Below are 14469 nucleotides of genomic sequence, written 5' to 3' on the forward strand. Positions count from 1 at the left end.
CCAAATATGATTGACCTACCACTTGTGGTTCACCATAAACTAGACCTAATCACAAACTAAATTTTACATTGTTGACGCCGCCATTGCCGACGACGGAAACAGCATACATATGTTTTGCTTTTTGACTCTGTCAAAGCGAGACAATAATATCATAACTTAATTTTTTTTAAATTTTCAGTTATTTGATGAAGACAATCATTTAAACAAACATGCTTCAAAATATGTGTTCACCACAGAAGGACATGTTTTCCCTATAGATAAAAGGTTCAGAGTAAAACCATGGGAGGAGGATACACAGACTGAGGAGGAGAAAGAAAGTGTTCCTAAAGTGATGAGTGTGGTGAATGTAGCAGATAATTCTACTTTCAATGTAAGTTATGGCCACATCAAAAGTCAATTTAAGTCTTACTGGTGGATTCATTAATTTTCATTGGATACCAATTTTCGTGAATTTTGTGGGTACAGGGGAACCAAGAATTAAAATGATCGATGAAATCAGGATTTTCTAAAGAAATATATAAATGGTTTTTCTAAATCACAAAATCAAACAAACACGAAAAATGCAGGTTATTCCCAATCCACCAAAATTAGTACCCACACAAAAAGAGAATCCACAGTATTTTATAGATATTTGAAGAGGAAGATAAATTTATTTATTGATTTTTATGCCCCATTTATGGGCATTATGTTTTCTGGTCTGTGCCTATGTTTGTCTGTCCGTTCGTCCATTCGTTCATCTGTCTTTTCTTTCATTCGTCCGTCCCGCTTCAGGTTAAAGTTTTTGGTCGAGGTACCTTTTGATGAAGTTGAAGTCCAATCAACTTAAAACTTAGTAAACATGTTCCCTATGATATGATCTTTATGATTATAATGCCAAATTAGAGATTTCATCCCATTTTCAAGGTCCACTGAACATAGAAAATGATAGTGTGGATGGGGCATCCATGTACTTGGGACACATTCTTGTTTGTTGATTTTTACTGTAATGATTAAGATAGACTTGGAACATAGACACCATATGTGTTTGTAAAGATATAAAGGTTTTGAGAACTGCTACAATATAATAAATAAGACTCTAAAGACAAATATAGAAATTGAAAAATTTGTGTCAAATCATTTGCAAATTTCACCAAAAAGATAGGAGAACTGTTGGTTATGAGAAGGTATCTGACGACAAATCTTTCTGAAATCACATTCAACAATTGCAATAATAAAAGCATGCAAAAAATGTTAAATATACAGTATTTTTTCATTGTCTGTTAACTTTTATATTTTCAGTGTGATACCATTCCAGATGATCGTAAACATTTTCTACCACTAAGAAGTCCTTATTTTGAACAGCTTCAGAGTGCCATTGGTATAGATTGATGTGTACATGTTTAGGTCATTTAATTTATTAACTGTCTAAGGATAACCTTAGAAGGTAAAAACTCCTGCCAATATTTGAGTATCGAATATTTTCTCTTTAAGTCATGAAGAGCTTAACTTGACAGCACTGAACATGAATGGATATTTAAGCAAATTATGTTTCTTTAGATCACTTGAGCTAATTCCTTTTGTCTTTAGATCTTGTTATTGTAAAATTTGGTTAAGCTTTCTTATCTTTTGTAACTTAATATAATGTTATTATAAGACAGGTGCTTGATTTATATTAGTTAAATTACAAAATAATATTCACTCATGTTTTAATGCAAGTGTTCAGTTTAGACAGGTATTTAGTTTCATAGTGTTTGCCAAGGACAGGTCTCGCTGTATTAAAATTTAAAATTTGATGAGTGATGCTTTAGTAATGAAACTCAAGTAGACATTAAGAGAAGAAAAATGTTGGTTTCGATTATAGAAGTTTATATTTCTGAATTTATCCATTATAATCTTCTTGAAAAGAAATGTTCATATTTGTTTTTATGCACTTATTGTCAAAACACAACAGATCTCAAATAGTTTTCATCATTATGCCTGATTTGCTGATAAAAATGGATATTAACAGTGTGAATAAAAGCAGGAAGAGAAAGTATTTTTTTTTTATTCTATGAAAAAGTATATTGAATATATATTCTACTGCCCAAGTTCATTTGATTTATGTTATTGTTGAAACTTTTAATTTGTGCTATTTATAGATAAATTTGTGAATGAAAAATCACAACAATATTAATAAACAGGAAGGTAAAATCAAACTCTGATTTTTTATCTATTTATTCAAGATATGTTTTAGTCACTTTAGTTTTTGCTAAAATTTTGCTCTGGCTTTTATTTTATACTGATGCGTGGTAGAATTTTTTTTCAAATTATTTTTTTTGTTACATATTTTTCCATCTTTGTCAAGTGGCTTTAACTTACAGGAATAAAATCACCAGTAATTTCATATGCTTAACTGTGGATGCATTAATTTTTTGTGGTTTTGAAAACAATTTGTTATGTAGAATTTTTTTATACTGGTTAAACTAACTCAAAAGTTTCTTGAGAAACTTGTTTTTTTTTAGTTTATTTTTACAAATCACTTACTAGTACATCCACAAAATTCACAAAAAATAAGTACCCCATAAATGCGATTGAATCCACAATAAACTGTTTTTTATGTCTTGCCTGACCTTGTCCTTAAATCTACATCATCATTTATATAATATATAGCTGAATTGCAAAGATTTAAATGAAAATCTGTTTTTCTGAGATGTATTATGGAACTACTATATAGTGAAGGCTACTGTGTGAATTTCTTTATACAAGTCAACTTTTGACACTTTGTTAATGGCTTGTTTACTACTTGCCAAATTGAATGCAAATTTGTAATATATAAGAATTGATGCATATTACAGGCTTTATTAAAGACAGTTTAGTCCTGAGCTTCTCTGGTAATTATTATTTTTTCAATCTCAGCAAAACATATTCCATGATGTTGTTTGTATATATATCAGATGTTTTATTTTGATAAAGGAAAATATATTTTTAAACAGTATTTCAAAAAAGTTCAGTATTTATATGTATGTTGTTAATGGTTTAAGGTGGTACCAAACACCTGGATTAAAATTAATTTGGCTCGTTTAATTTTCATAAGATTTTGACTAAATATTTACTTTGACCCTTCGAAATTAAAAAAAAAAAATCAGAAAACTTGAAACGATCACTATCTCGGAAAAAATTGGTTGGATAGATTGCAGTTTGACAAGCACTAATTTTGATCGTTTAGGAGCTTAATATTTCCTCAACAATACAATGTGATTAAAACGTTTAGCTGATTTTACAGAGGTATCTCCCTGTAGTGTTATATACCACTTTTATTATAATCTGATACAAAATTTTCTAATGAACCAAATATATGTTCCATAGTAATGGCAATAATTTAAGAATCCTGTTTACTTTAGTTTTTCACAAAGTTGTGTATTTGAATTGACTTGTTTTATGCAAGTCTGATTTATCCAGTAGTTCATCCATCAAGCAAGTCAAATATATCAGTTGAATAATTTGTGAACTGCAATCAAAAAATTATAGTGTAGAAATTTAGTGTTAATTTTTTTTTATAAATATTTTGATTATTTGTTTAATTTTCTTTATGAGTAGTCACAATTGCTATCGATACAAACTCCTTAAATAGATAAGGTATAGTAGGAGTCATTATATGGCTCCTTATATAGCAAATGTAGTTTTTCTTTCCATTTTTTGAGAAATAATGTTTGAAGAATTGAAGGCTTCTTTTTGTATTCTACTTTTGGTGTAAATTTATTAACTTCAACACATTTCATAATTAAAATGTGCACTAGATCAACAGAAATACAGCCCCATAGAATTTAATTTTTATTCCCTATTTCATCATCTATGTCTGGGCATCTCTGTATGAATGAATAACAAATGTATCAATGACGAAGATGAAAAAAGGCTGCATACACTTTGTTCAAATATGTGTCACCATTACTTTTTATTATACAGGTAGAGGTACACAATATATTTTATCTTTTTGGGAAGGCAATTGGCCTATAATTGCTTACATCACTACATTTGAACTCAGGTAGATGGTTGTCTCATTGGCAATCAAACTCCTTATATTTATAGTATTACCATTAAGATCATGTGGCATTAAACAACAACATATCATTCATAGATCATATTTTGACAAATTATTCACTTCATTATTTCTACAGTTGATCTAGTTCTGGTCATTTTTTATTGGTGAATACATTAAGTTTACCTGGCTATCTCTTGTGGGATTTTGTATTCATGGTTTGGCATCATCAAAGTATACCCCATAACAACATTCATTCATAGGAAAATTTTGAAGGTAAATTAGTCATATTTGCTATGTGTGGAGCCTTATTTGATTGTTGGTGTATGGAAATTTAAGCTACAGGTCAGGCTATAAATAACAATGGGTAGTAATTTCTTTCCTTTTATATTAGTTTTTTTCTAGGAACAGTTGTATTTATGAGTTTTATATATTATAATATGCCAAAATCCTCAAAATGCTGTATTAAAATAAGATTTTTGGAATACTATATACCAACATGAATTTGCTGCAGATTTGTTTGTTATTTATATTTATGATTATACAAATATGCAATGATATATTGTTATAAATTAAAAAAATTATAAACTGGTAGTATATTGTTTGCTTTTATTTTTAACCGGATTTTTGTGACAAACATTGGAGGTTATTGATTTGGGGATGTACGGCGGGCGGGGGCAATCAAATGTTGTCCGTGCATTTTTAATTTTAATATGTTGTTACTGACAACTAAATAAAGGTCTAGTTCAATAATAGCGATTTTGACTTTTACCATTCAGGAGTTATGGTTCTTGAAAGATTGAAAAAATGGTGTTTCCAGTGGTATTCTAATAAGTCTTCAATCTTTCAAGGGGCCTCTGTGACCAAGTGCCCTATATAGTCGAGCTAGTATATCATTAGCCAGTCAACACTGAGATTGTGAGTTTGAATCTTGCCATCTGCACTTGACACCAATGTTTTATTTGACACAGATTGTCAGTTTCTTACCAAATGGTTATTGGATCTCACAGAACGTTCCAATTTCTCCACCAGTATAAACTGTCCAACATAAAAAAAGAAAATAGTGTTGAAAGTGGCATTAAAACACCAATCAATCAATCTTTCTTCCACTTCTTTTCATCACTTTGATTTGATAACATTGTACAGTATTCTCCCCAGGCCGTTTTAGCACAGCAATTTTCAGCACTATTGCAAATATGGCTGTATTTACATGCCAAAATTTACTCGGAGTACAGACTTACCTGTGAACTTTGTTATGATGAACCTTAAAAATCACCTTTTTATTGTGACGTCAGATATTTTGTTTTATGACGTCAAAATTTTACGGGAACCTGTGTTATTTCCAGCAATGGCGGACAATCTAGATAAGGTGTATTGTTTGCCCGGTTTACTATCCATATGAACCCCGAAAATGAGCAAGTCTTTTAAGAATTAATTATCCCCCATTCGAACTTATAATGAAATTTTACCATTTGAGAGGATATGATTAGAAAAACAAACCCCAATCTGATACAACTTGAGAAATTTTACTTTTCAATGTTCAGCATGGATGAGGACGTTTAAATAAATATTATAAAACGTCATCAAAATGAGAAATCTTTATGCTAAAAAATGTCAATTCCTGTCAATCGTCATAAGGTTAACAGTACACTGCTACAGTTGATTACAAAACCAAACAGAAGCTGACAATGATTTTAGTGTTGGTTCTTCATGTTCTGCAACATTACCTGATAGTGCTAACAAATCTTCACACAGGTGTAGACCCATCATGGAAAGAGACTTCTCCTTCAGTTTTATGCATAGATAGTATGAGGATTTAATAGATGAATTTACAATGGAAAAAGAATACACTTTTTCTATATCCAGACAATAACATTAACAAACAAAGCTTAAGGGGTACAACATAACTTCCATGAACATGATGAGGACATTATATCAATAGGAAACATCAACAGCATAATATAATAAAAACACATAACAAATCAATTACATTTGTACAAACAAACCGTGCACTGCGATAAAATTACTGAGAATTGTTGAAAATTACACGCTTACCACAGCCCTATCCAAAAATCCTTGGGAGAACACTGATTGTAAAAAGACATATTATGGTCACCTAAAAAGGTGAGGGGTTTCTGAAACTGATCATCACAGTGCATGTACAATGTATATTTTGGACAATTTAAAACGAATAACAAAGTAAGAATTTTATTATAACCTAAAAAGAAGATGGACATAACAAAGTTATTGACTAAACTAGAGGCTCTTAAGAGCCTGTGTCGCTCACCTTGGTTTATGTGAATATTAAAAAAAGGAAGCAGATGGATTCATGACAAAATTGTGTTTTGGTGATGGTGATGTGTTTGTAAATCTTACTGTAATAAACTGTCTTGCTGCTTACAATTATCTCTATCTATAATGAACTTGGCCCAGTAGTTTCAGTGGTTATGATGACATTGCAGCCAATTGCATTGAGTGTGTAAGTAAATATTATAGCTTTGGTTAGCTTGGTTGCTAGCTGAACCGTGAAGTCATTATAAGTTAGTTAAACTACCATCCTTTAAGATTAGTCTAGTCCAACAGATAACCCATCTATCTGTCTTAGGGTTAGGCTACTGTGAAGGAGGGTAGTATACCTTACCTAATACAGACTTCAAGATTCAGCTAGAAAGCAAGCTAACCAATGATATTACCTTTATCTACACACTCAATGCAATATGCTGTAAATCTTTGCAATGTCAAAACAAACCATAATCATATATATGGAAATCAGTTGACATTGAGGATTTTAACCTGTAACCACAGGAATTTAGAATTGAATTTGATTTGGATTTATACGTGTACTAAAAAATTAATAGGTATCTTACCTTTTTACATGTATAACACAGAGTTACCATTATAATATTAATCTATTGTATGCTAATGTAGAAAAAAATTGTACTTCAGGTAAAACATAGGACCTATCCTGACATCAATTAGTTTTTTTATTAAGGAAAATCAATCTGTCCAAGGGTGACCATTTACTCTGCTTTTAACTATTTTTGCTCAATAAACTTTCAGAGATCTGCATACTTTCAATAAAAAAAAAAGATTTTTTTCCAAAAATAAATACTGAAGTTTTGTAATCAAACAAATATTTCAGAAAATACATTAAATGTTGAGGTCTTCAATAATTTTGCTAAAAACAAAAACACACATAACTAAAAGGGTATCCTCCAGCAAGTCTTGCTTGTAGTTTTTTATTATTCACACCTCCCAAACAATTTATATCCAAGATTAAATAAGTGTGATTATACACAACCTTTTATTATGATTCAGTTATTAACAAAAACAGTGGTGAAATGACATGATTTGCATGAAAAAATCAGTTTTTATCAATTAAAGTCCTTTGTTGCACATGTGAAAACATTGCTGAATTAAGATGATGTTTTATCCCTGCACTTGTGTGATTGTTTATTGCACTGGATATGATTAATTTATCAAATTAGACCCCCCCCCAAAAAAAAAAACCAACAAAAAAAAAACCCACAATAAAACAAGTCAGTTATAATAACTGAGATAAAACAAACAAAATCAAGATGCAGAAAGTTATATTTGGGAACTGAAGTAATCTGGGCAATACTTCCGATTAAAAAGTTAAATCACAAAAATACTGAACTTAGAGGAAAATCAATTCAGAAAGTCCATAATCACATGGCAAAATCATATAACAATATGCATCAAAAACAATGGACAAGAACTGTCATATTCCTGACTTGGTACAGGAATTTTCAAATGTAGAAAATTGTGGATTAAACCTGGTTTTATAGCGCTAACCCTCTCACTTTGATGACAATCTCATCAAATTCTGTTATGTTTACATTGATGCATTATATTTATAGAGCTTTCACTAAAAGACACAATTTGTTAAGTAAACATTATACAATGGATATTCTTATATAAATGGTGCAACATAATGAGAATTTACAACAACAAAATTACTTTATAAGATTGTTGAGAGATCAAAATTCACAAAATAGCATTGAATGGCAATAATTTTCCTCCAAATTCAATTATTGGTACAATGAACGTCTCTTTGAGTTTAATAGACAATGCAATCAATTATTGGTACAATGAACGTCTCTTTAAGTTTGAACATAATAGACAATGCAATCAATTATTTCAACCAAAATCAGTTCTCTATTTTTCCCTAATTTGGAAATTAAAAGGCAGGTGACAAATAATAAAAAAAGCTTCAAATGACATTGAGAAAATATTTCTACTCAAAACATGAGTAGTATGTACTAAATCTTTCCTGAAATATTGTTATATATATCAAAAATAGTTTTTGCAAATTACCTATATAACATGAGCATTCTACAACAGATAAATAATATCCAAATATTATGAAATGTGAGGGAAAATGTAAATATCAACTATACAACTACAAAAAATATATTACTGTTTCTGACTAATGACAGATATGTATAAAATACATAGAAAGTATTGACTAATAAGTGATTTTTTTATAAATGCTAATTCATAAGGGAACAAACATTTAACTTCAAGGGAGGATAATACTCTTTTCCTGAAAAAAATATTCTGATCCCAAATTTGATGATTTTTTTTTATTGTGGTTGAGCAGATTTCATCAGAAAATATTCTGACATCTACAAAAAAAACTTAACCTTCCTTGAAATCAAATATTTGCTCCCTAAAACAAAGAGTAAAATGTATATAATGTACATCATCTCAATCTTAATCTTCATCTTCATCTTCATCATCTTCATCAGTATCTGTATCAGGTGCTTGTTCTTCCTGGTCAATGTCATCTGGACTGACCTCTACTTCTTTGATGTCAAGGACGGGTAACACTTCAGAATCTGATACTGAAAGTTATAATTTTATTTTCTTACAAGCAATGATAAACATGAGGAGCTTAATCAATATATTAATAGGTAATTATACACTTATAAAAATTACAAAAATAAAAATAATTATCAGAATTAATTTATGCATTTTCCTAAGTAAATAATGGACGTTGCAAGGGGTTATAGGAATAATTTTATCCTTGATCAAGTAAATAATGGACGTTGCAAGGGGTTATAGGAATAATTTTATCCTTGATCATGGTATGTCCAGTATTTTTCTTGAGTTGAAACAATTTCAAACAACACAGAATTTGCTATTTCTATGTTCATAAAGTTTTCACTCATTTTTTTATTATTTAAAATGAAATTGTCATGACACTTACAACAAGTACATTTTATAAAAGACGATTTGAAATTCAGTATTTATTTTAACTCTAAATCAAATATTTTACAAACTTACCATTTCCTTTAAATGTGGCAGGATACTTTGACAAACTACTTCTTTGAACATTGGCTCCCTCTAGTGTCCACCGAACAATTACAGTAGGATCTCTACTATAGCTCACAAATGATAGGCCATCACTACACCATTCAATTGAATCTAACTACAAAACAAAACACGACATTTAGTCTGTTATTGAGAAACTACTATGGGGTTTATATAAAGCATGTGAAAATTGCTGTACTATATATTTTCTTTATAACTCATAAAGTCTAAAGATAGATCTCTGATTGTTTGATGTTGCCTATCTACTCACCTAAAAAACATCAAATGACACAAATCGTTCCATTTTTATTTTAAATATATTTTTGTTTCATTTTCCCTCTTTTTTTACCATTAAAAAATTGCAACAACTCCCATTTTTATTCAAAAATAAATCAACATTAAAAAATATTCTTGTAGTACATCAAACTTCACAAATAGAAATTAAAACTAAAAGCCGACATTTTGTAAAGAATTATTAAAAGACAGAAAAAATCAGACATTGATAAAAACAAAATTTATGCATTAAAAGTTAACCTCAAGAAATTTCATCTAAAAAAAAAAGACGATTATGGTGGTATTTCAATCTATATTTACTTTCTTAAGCTTAAAAGATGAAGTTACCAATCCAGCTCAAAAAATGAAAAAACAAGTGAAACTGCGAGCTACTGCTCACTGATGATACCCCCGCCGCAAGTGGATAATATTAACAGTGTAAAAGTATGCAAGTGTTCGGTAAACAGGAAATTGTTGAGTGATGAATCTGAAAACGCATCACTCGGTATAGCTGACTTATATAAATCCTGAAACCAAATTTCAGAAATCCTTGTATTGTAGTTCCTGAGAAAAATGTGACGAAAATTTTCAACTTGGCTATCATGTGTAAAATCATACAAGTGTTCGGTAAACAGGAAGTTATAGAGTGATGAATCTGAAAACACATCACACGGTATAGCTGACTTATATAAATCCTGAAACCAAATTTCAGAAATCCTTGTATTGTAGTTCCTGAGAAAAATGTGACGAAAATTTTCAACTTGGCTATCATGTGTAAAATCATACAAGTGTTCGGTAGACAGGAAGTTGTCAAGTGATGAATCTGAAAATGCATCACACGGTATGGCTAACATATATAAATGTTGATACCAAATTACAGAAAGGGTGGATGTGTAGTTCCTGAGAAAAAGGTGACGAAAGTTTCATGGGATGGACTGACGGACTGACGGACTGACAGACAGAGATAAAACAGTATACCCCCCCCTTTTTTAAAGCGGGGGTATAATAAATACCAATTTATCAAGGAGGGGGCGGACAGGGGGGTACCTTTCTCCTTTCTCCCAGCCCTTCTCTCCTTTATTCCGCCCCTCTTATCCTTTCTCCCGCTCCCTCTCTTCCTGTCTCCCTTTATCCTGTCCACCCCCTCATCAAACTTCAGGGGGATTGGGACTATTCGACTGCCCTTTAATTTCACGTATGAATAACCATGCACACGAAAAGTTTGTGTCGTAAATTCACTTTTCTTTCTTTTGTAAAATTATTTATTTTAGTCACTAACAAATTATTATCAGTATTATGTGTATCTGTGAAAGGCTCAAAATTATATTTCATCCAATTTCAACATTTTCCCACCAAAAATTTGGGGATTTAAGGAAAATTATTTTCTATTCCTTATCGGTGACCTATGTTTTTATTTGCTTATTCTTTGAAGCTATATTTCAGCTTTTAATATTACAGTTTTGAACCAAGTGTCACAGACATTTTTTTTTTTTTTACGGAACTTCCTGACAAACTTCAAAAAGACCTATGCCACTTTAAAAGATGAAGACCTACCTCTTTATCAAGCTTAAAAGATGCTAACTGCTGGTATGTTTTCTTGTCCCAGATACGAAGAGTTTGTTCCTGATAATGTCCATAAGTCAGAACATATGGTGACTGTGGAGTGTAATAAATCTTAGATGACGTTGATCTATGTCCAATAATTCTTTTCAACAAAGAACCTAAAATAGATTAATTGATTGGTTGTTGTAAGCTCAACATTCAGTGACAAATATTTCATTTATGTTCAGAATGAGGACAAATTAAATACAATTAATTATTGTAGTACTATGAATTCATAATTATTCCAGGGTTACCAATTTTCGGAGGTACATCACAAATTTTAACGTTTAATGAAGTACCAAATCTATATGCTTGCATGCAGAAGCTTTTTATCAAACAATGAAATCAACTATCCACAAAAATACTATGTGTTCTTAATGCACAAAAATTTGGTACATACAAAAATTGAATGAATCCACAATAAATGAGCTTTCAACAAGACTTTTTGGCCACTGGCCTTCTTTATTTTCAAGCTATATGGGAATCAGGGAAAAGCTGAAAATTTAATCAGAAGAATCACTACAAGGACAACATAACTACAAGTTTTTGAACTAATTTAAAATGAACAAGAATGTGTCCAAAGTACACAGATGCCCCACTCATACTATCATTTTTCATGTTCCATGGACCGTGAAATTGGGTAAAAATCTAATTTGGCATTAAAATTAGAAAGATTATACTATAGGGAACATATGTACTTAGTTCAAGTTGATTGGACTTCAATTTCATCAAAAAATACCTTGACCAAAAAATTTAACCTGAAACTCCCACTTTCATTTCCTATGTTTAGTGGACCGTGAAATTGGGGTCAAAAGTTTAATTTGGCTTTAAAATTAGATAGATCATATCATAAGCAACAAGTGGACTAAGTTTAAAGTTGATTGGACTTCAGCTTCATCAAAAACTACCTTGACCAAAAACTTTAACCTGAACGGACGCACAGACGAAAGAACAGACGAATGGAGCCACAGACCAGAAAACAAAAGGCCCCTCTACTATAGTAGGTGTAGAATAAAAATCAGCAAATATATCTATTCAGTACAGTATTCATCAGAAAGGAATAACTTTGAAATAACTGATTAGAAATTTATTTAGTTCATTTTCACTTTCATTCATAAAACAAGAATGGGGCCATGGTACACTTGCACTATCATTTTCTATGTCGGTAGACTGTGAAATTGGAATAAAACTCTCATTTGGCATTAAAGTTAGAATGATCATATCATAGGGAACATGTATGTATCAACTAATTCTGTCATCAAAAACTAACTTGACCAAAAACTTTTACCTGAAGGGGGACAGAGGAACGAATGGACAAATGAATGAACAGGCAAACGAATGGACATTCCAGAAAACACAATGCTCCTCTACTTTCCTAGGTGGGGCATAATGTAGGTGAGGTATACAAATATACTGACTTTGTTCATAACCAAGGTTTAAATATTCAATATCTAAATTTAATGTGAACATTGACTGATCTACCATGTAGTTTACAGAAACAACAAAGAAACTGAAGAAGGTCATAGAGAGAAATGTCTTGTAAAAGGTAATAATTTACTACAATTATATACATTTAATATAAATAGATATAGGAAGATGTGGTGTGAGTGCCAATGAGACAACTCTCCATCCAAATAACAATTTAAAAAAAAGTAAACCATTATAGGTCAATGTATGGCCTTTTAGTTTAACACGGAGCCTTGGCTCACACCTAACAACAAGCTATAAAGGGCCCCAAAATTACTAGTGTAAAACCATTCAAACCGGAAAACCAACGATCTAATCTATATAAAAAAAAACAAGAAACAAGAAACACATATATATTACATAAACAAATGAAAACTACTGTACATAAAAGTATATTTTCTTTCATACACAAGAAAAAAAATATGTAGATTCTACCAGGTAGAGTTGTTGCAAAGGATTCTTTCACATGCAAAGAGCATGGCATTTTTCTTCATGATGCAGGAGATGTAATGTCTCCTTTCTGATGGAAAATGGTTTTGAATTTATAGATCCTGCACAGCTACACAGATGCCCTCCTATGGCAAGGGTTCTACTACTATTTGACAGAAAACCAAACTTTCAATATTTCTACTATAAACCCATGTCACATTTGGAGTCTAAAATAGATTCAAAAAATTTGGTGCAGAGTCATGTTAACTGTCAACTATGTGTTATCCACAAATGTCTAAAGAAATTTCTACTTTACACTGAGAAACACAGTTTTCTTCATCATCGCTATTTTGTGCATTTTTCCTTTCATCATTTTTTGTGGTAATTTTTCATATCAAGCTACTCGCTTGAGATGGAAATTATCGCTAGTATCTAAGGAGGCACGTGGCATTGCTAATGCAATTGACATGATATTGACCATTGTCATAGGTAAAATAGCAATAAACAGATTATCAATGGTAATCTCAACTTGATTGCTTTTTTTCACTTTCACTGAACAGGAGATGATTTAAATAATCTATAAATATGTGTATAAGGAAGAGTACAATACCATTTTTTGTAGACCAGACACGGAGGAGTTTATCGTCATGAGTAGACATAATGGTATCATCATCCAGGAGTACAAATGAACACACATCAACTGAGTCTCCTTCTTTGAGTATTTTATATTTCTTATGCATATCAAAATCTGTGAGTTCTTTTCTCAGCTTATCTAGAAAACATCAGAAAAAATAATGTAAATTTTATGAAATTTTAACAAGTTTAAACATGGTAATTAAGGTCAAAATTAAATAGTAGCATTTATCAGGGTTTCCTTTGGCGCCTGCCATTTTCGCAATTTGCGAAAAAATAATAATTGTGGCGATTAAAATTCATCTTTAGCGAAAGAATTTGGCGAAAGAAATATATCTTACGATTTATTTTCAGCCATCTTGTTTATTTACTTTTTTCGGGTTTCTCTGACTTTACCGATCAGACAATACTCAGAATTCATCTTGAACTCGTTAAGATTTTGACAGAAAATCAATAATCAGCTGATTGCATTCATAGCTATCGACATCAAAGGGCTAATTAATAAAGGTGTTGAGTGTATGATATGGTTAAATGGCTTCTGTCACATGTCACAAAAGGTATTGTGTTATCCGCTTTGCGACGCACGTTTTTGAAGCAGAATTTTTACGCTTCCTCTCCTTCTTTTAATGATAGTCCAGAAAAGAAATTTATTGTTATGACGAAAAAATGTTCAAAACAAAGAAAGGTCTCTGATTTAAAACTTTATCATTTAACTTTCATATAGATCATTGATA

General features: G+C 30.9%; 2 protein-coding genes across 3 annotated transcripts in view; one reads left to right on the forward strand and one right to left on the reverse strand.

Moving 5' to 3' along the window:
• LOC134720741 (ER degradation-enhancing alpha-mannosidase-like protein 1) overlaps nt 1-4527 on the forward strand; it is a 28674-nt gene extending 24147 nt beyond the window's left edge. For both annotated transcript variants that reach the window (XM_063583216.1, XM_063583227.1), the window contains 2 exons: nt 179-370; nt 1279-4527. In XM_063583216.1, coding sequence (XP_063439286.1) covers nt 179-370; nt 1279-1368 — 282 coding nt within the window. In that variant the 3' untranslated portion in view covers nt 1369-4527. The remainder of the gene's footprint in view (nt 1-178; nt 371-1278) is intronic.
• A 2511-nt stretch (nt 4528-7038) lies between these two features.
• Nucleotides 7039-14469, reverse strand: part of LOC134720751 (NACHT domain- and WD repeat-containing protein 1-like) — a 56238-nt gene continuing 48807 nt past the window's right edge. The window contains exons 25-28 of the mRNA XM_063583239.1: nt 13713-13874; nt 11159-11325; nt 9305-9449; nt 7039-8862 (exon numbers count right to left, since the gene is read on the reverse strand). Of these exons, the coding sequence (XP_063439309.1) occupies nt 8732-8862; nt 9305-9449; nt 11159-11325; nt 13713-13874 (605 nt within the window). The 3' untranslated portion in view covers nt 7039-8731. The remainder of the gene's footprint in view (nt 8863-9304; nt 9450-11158; nt 11326-13712; nt 13875-14469) is intronic.

The sequence above is a fragment of the Mytilus trossulus genome, chromosome 1 (genome assembly GCF_036588685.1).
Source record: "Mytilus trossulus isolate FHL-02 chromosome 1, PNRI_Mtr1.1.1.hap1, whole genome shotgun sequence".
NCBI lineage: Eukaryota > Metazoa > Mollusca > Bivalvia > Mytilida > Mytilidae > Mytilus > Mytilus trossulus.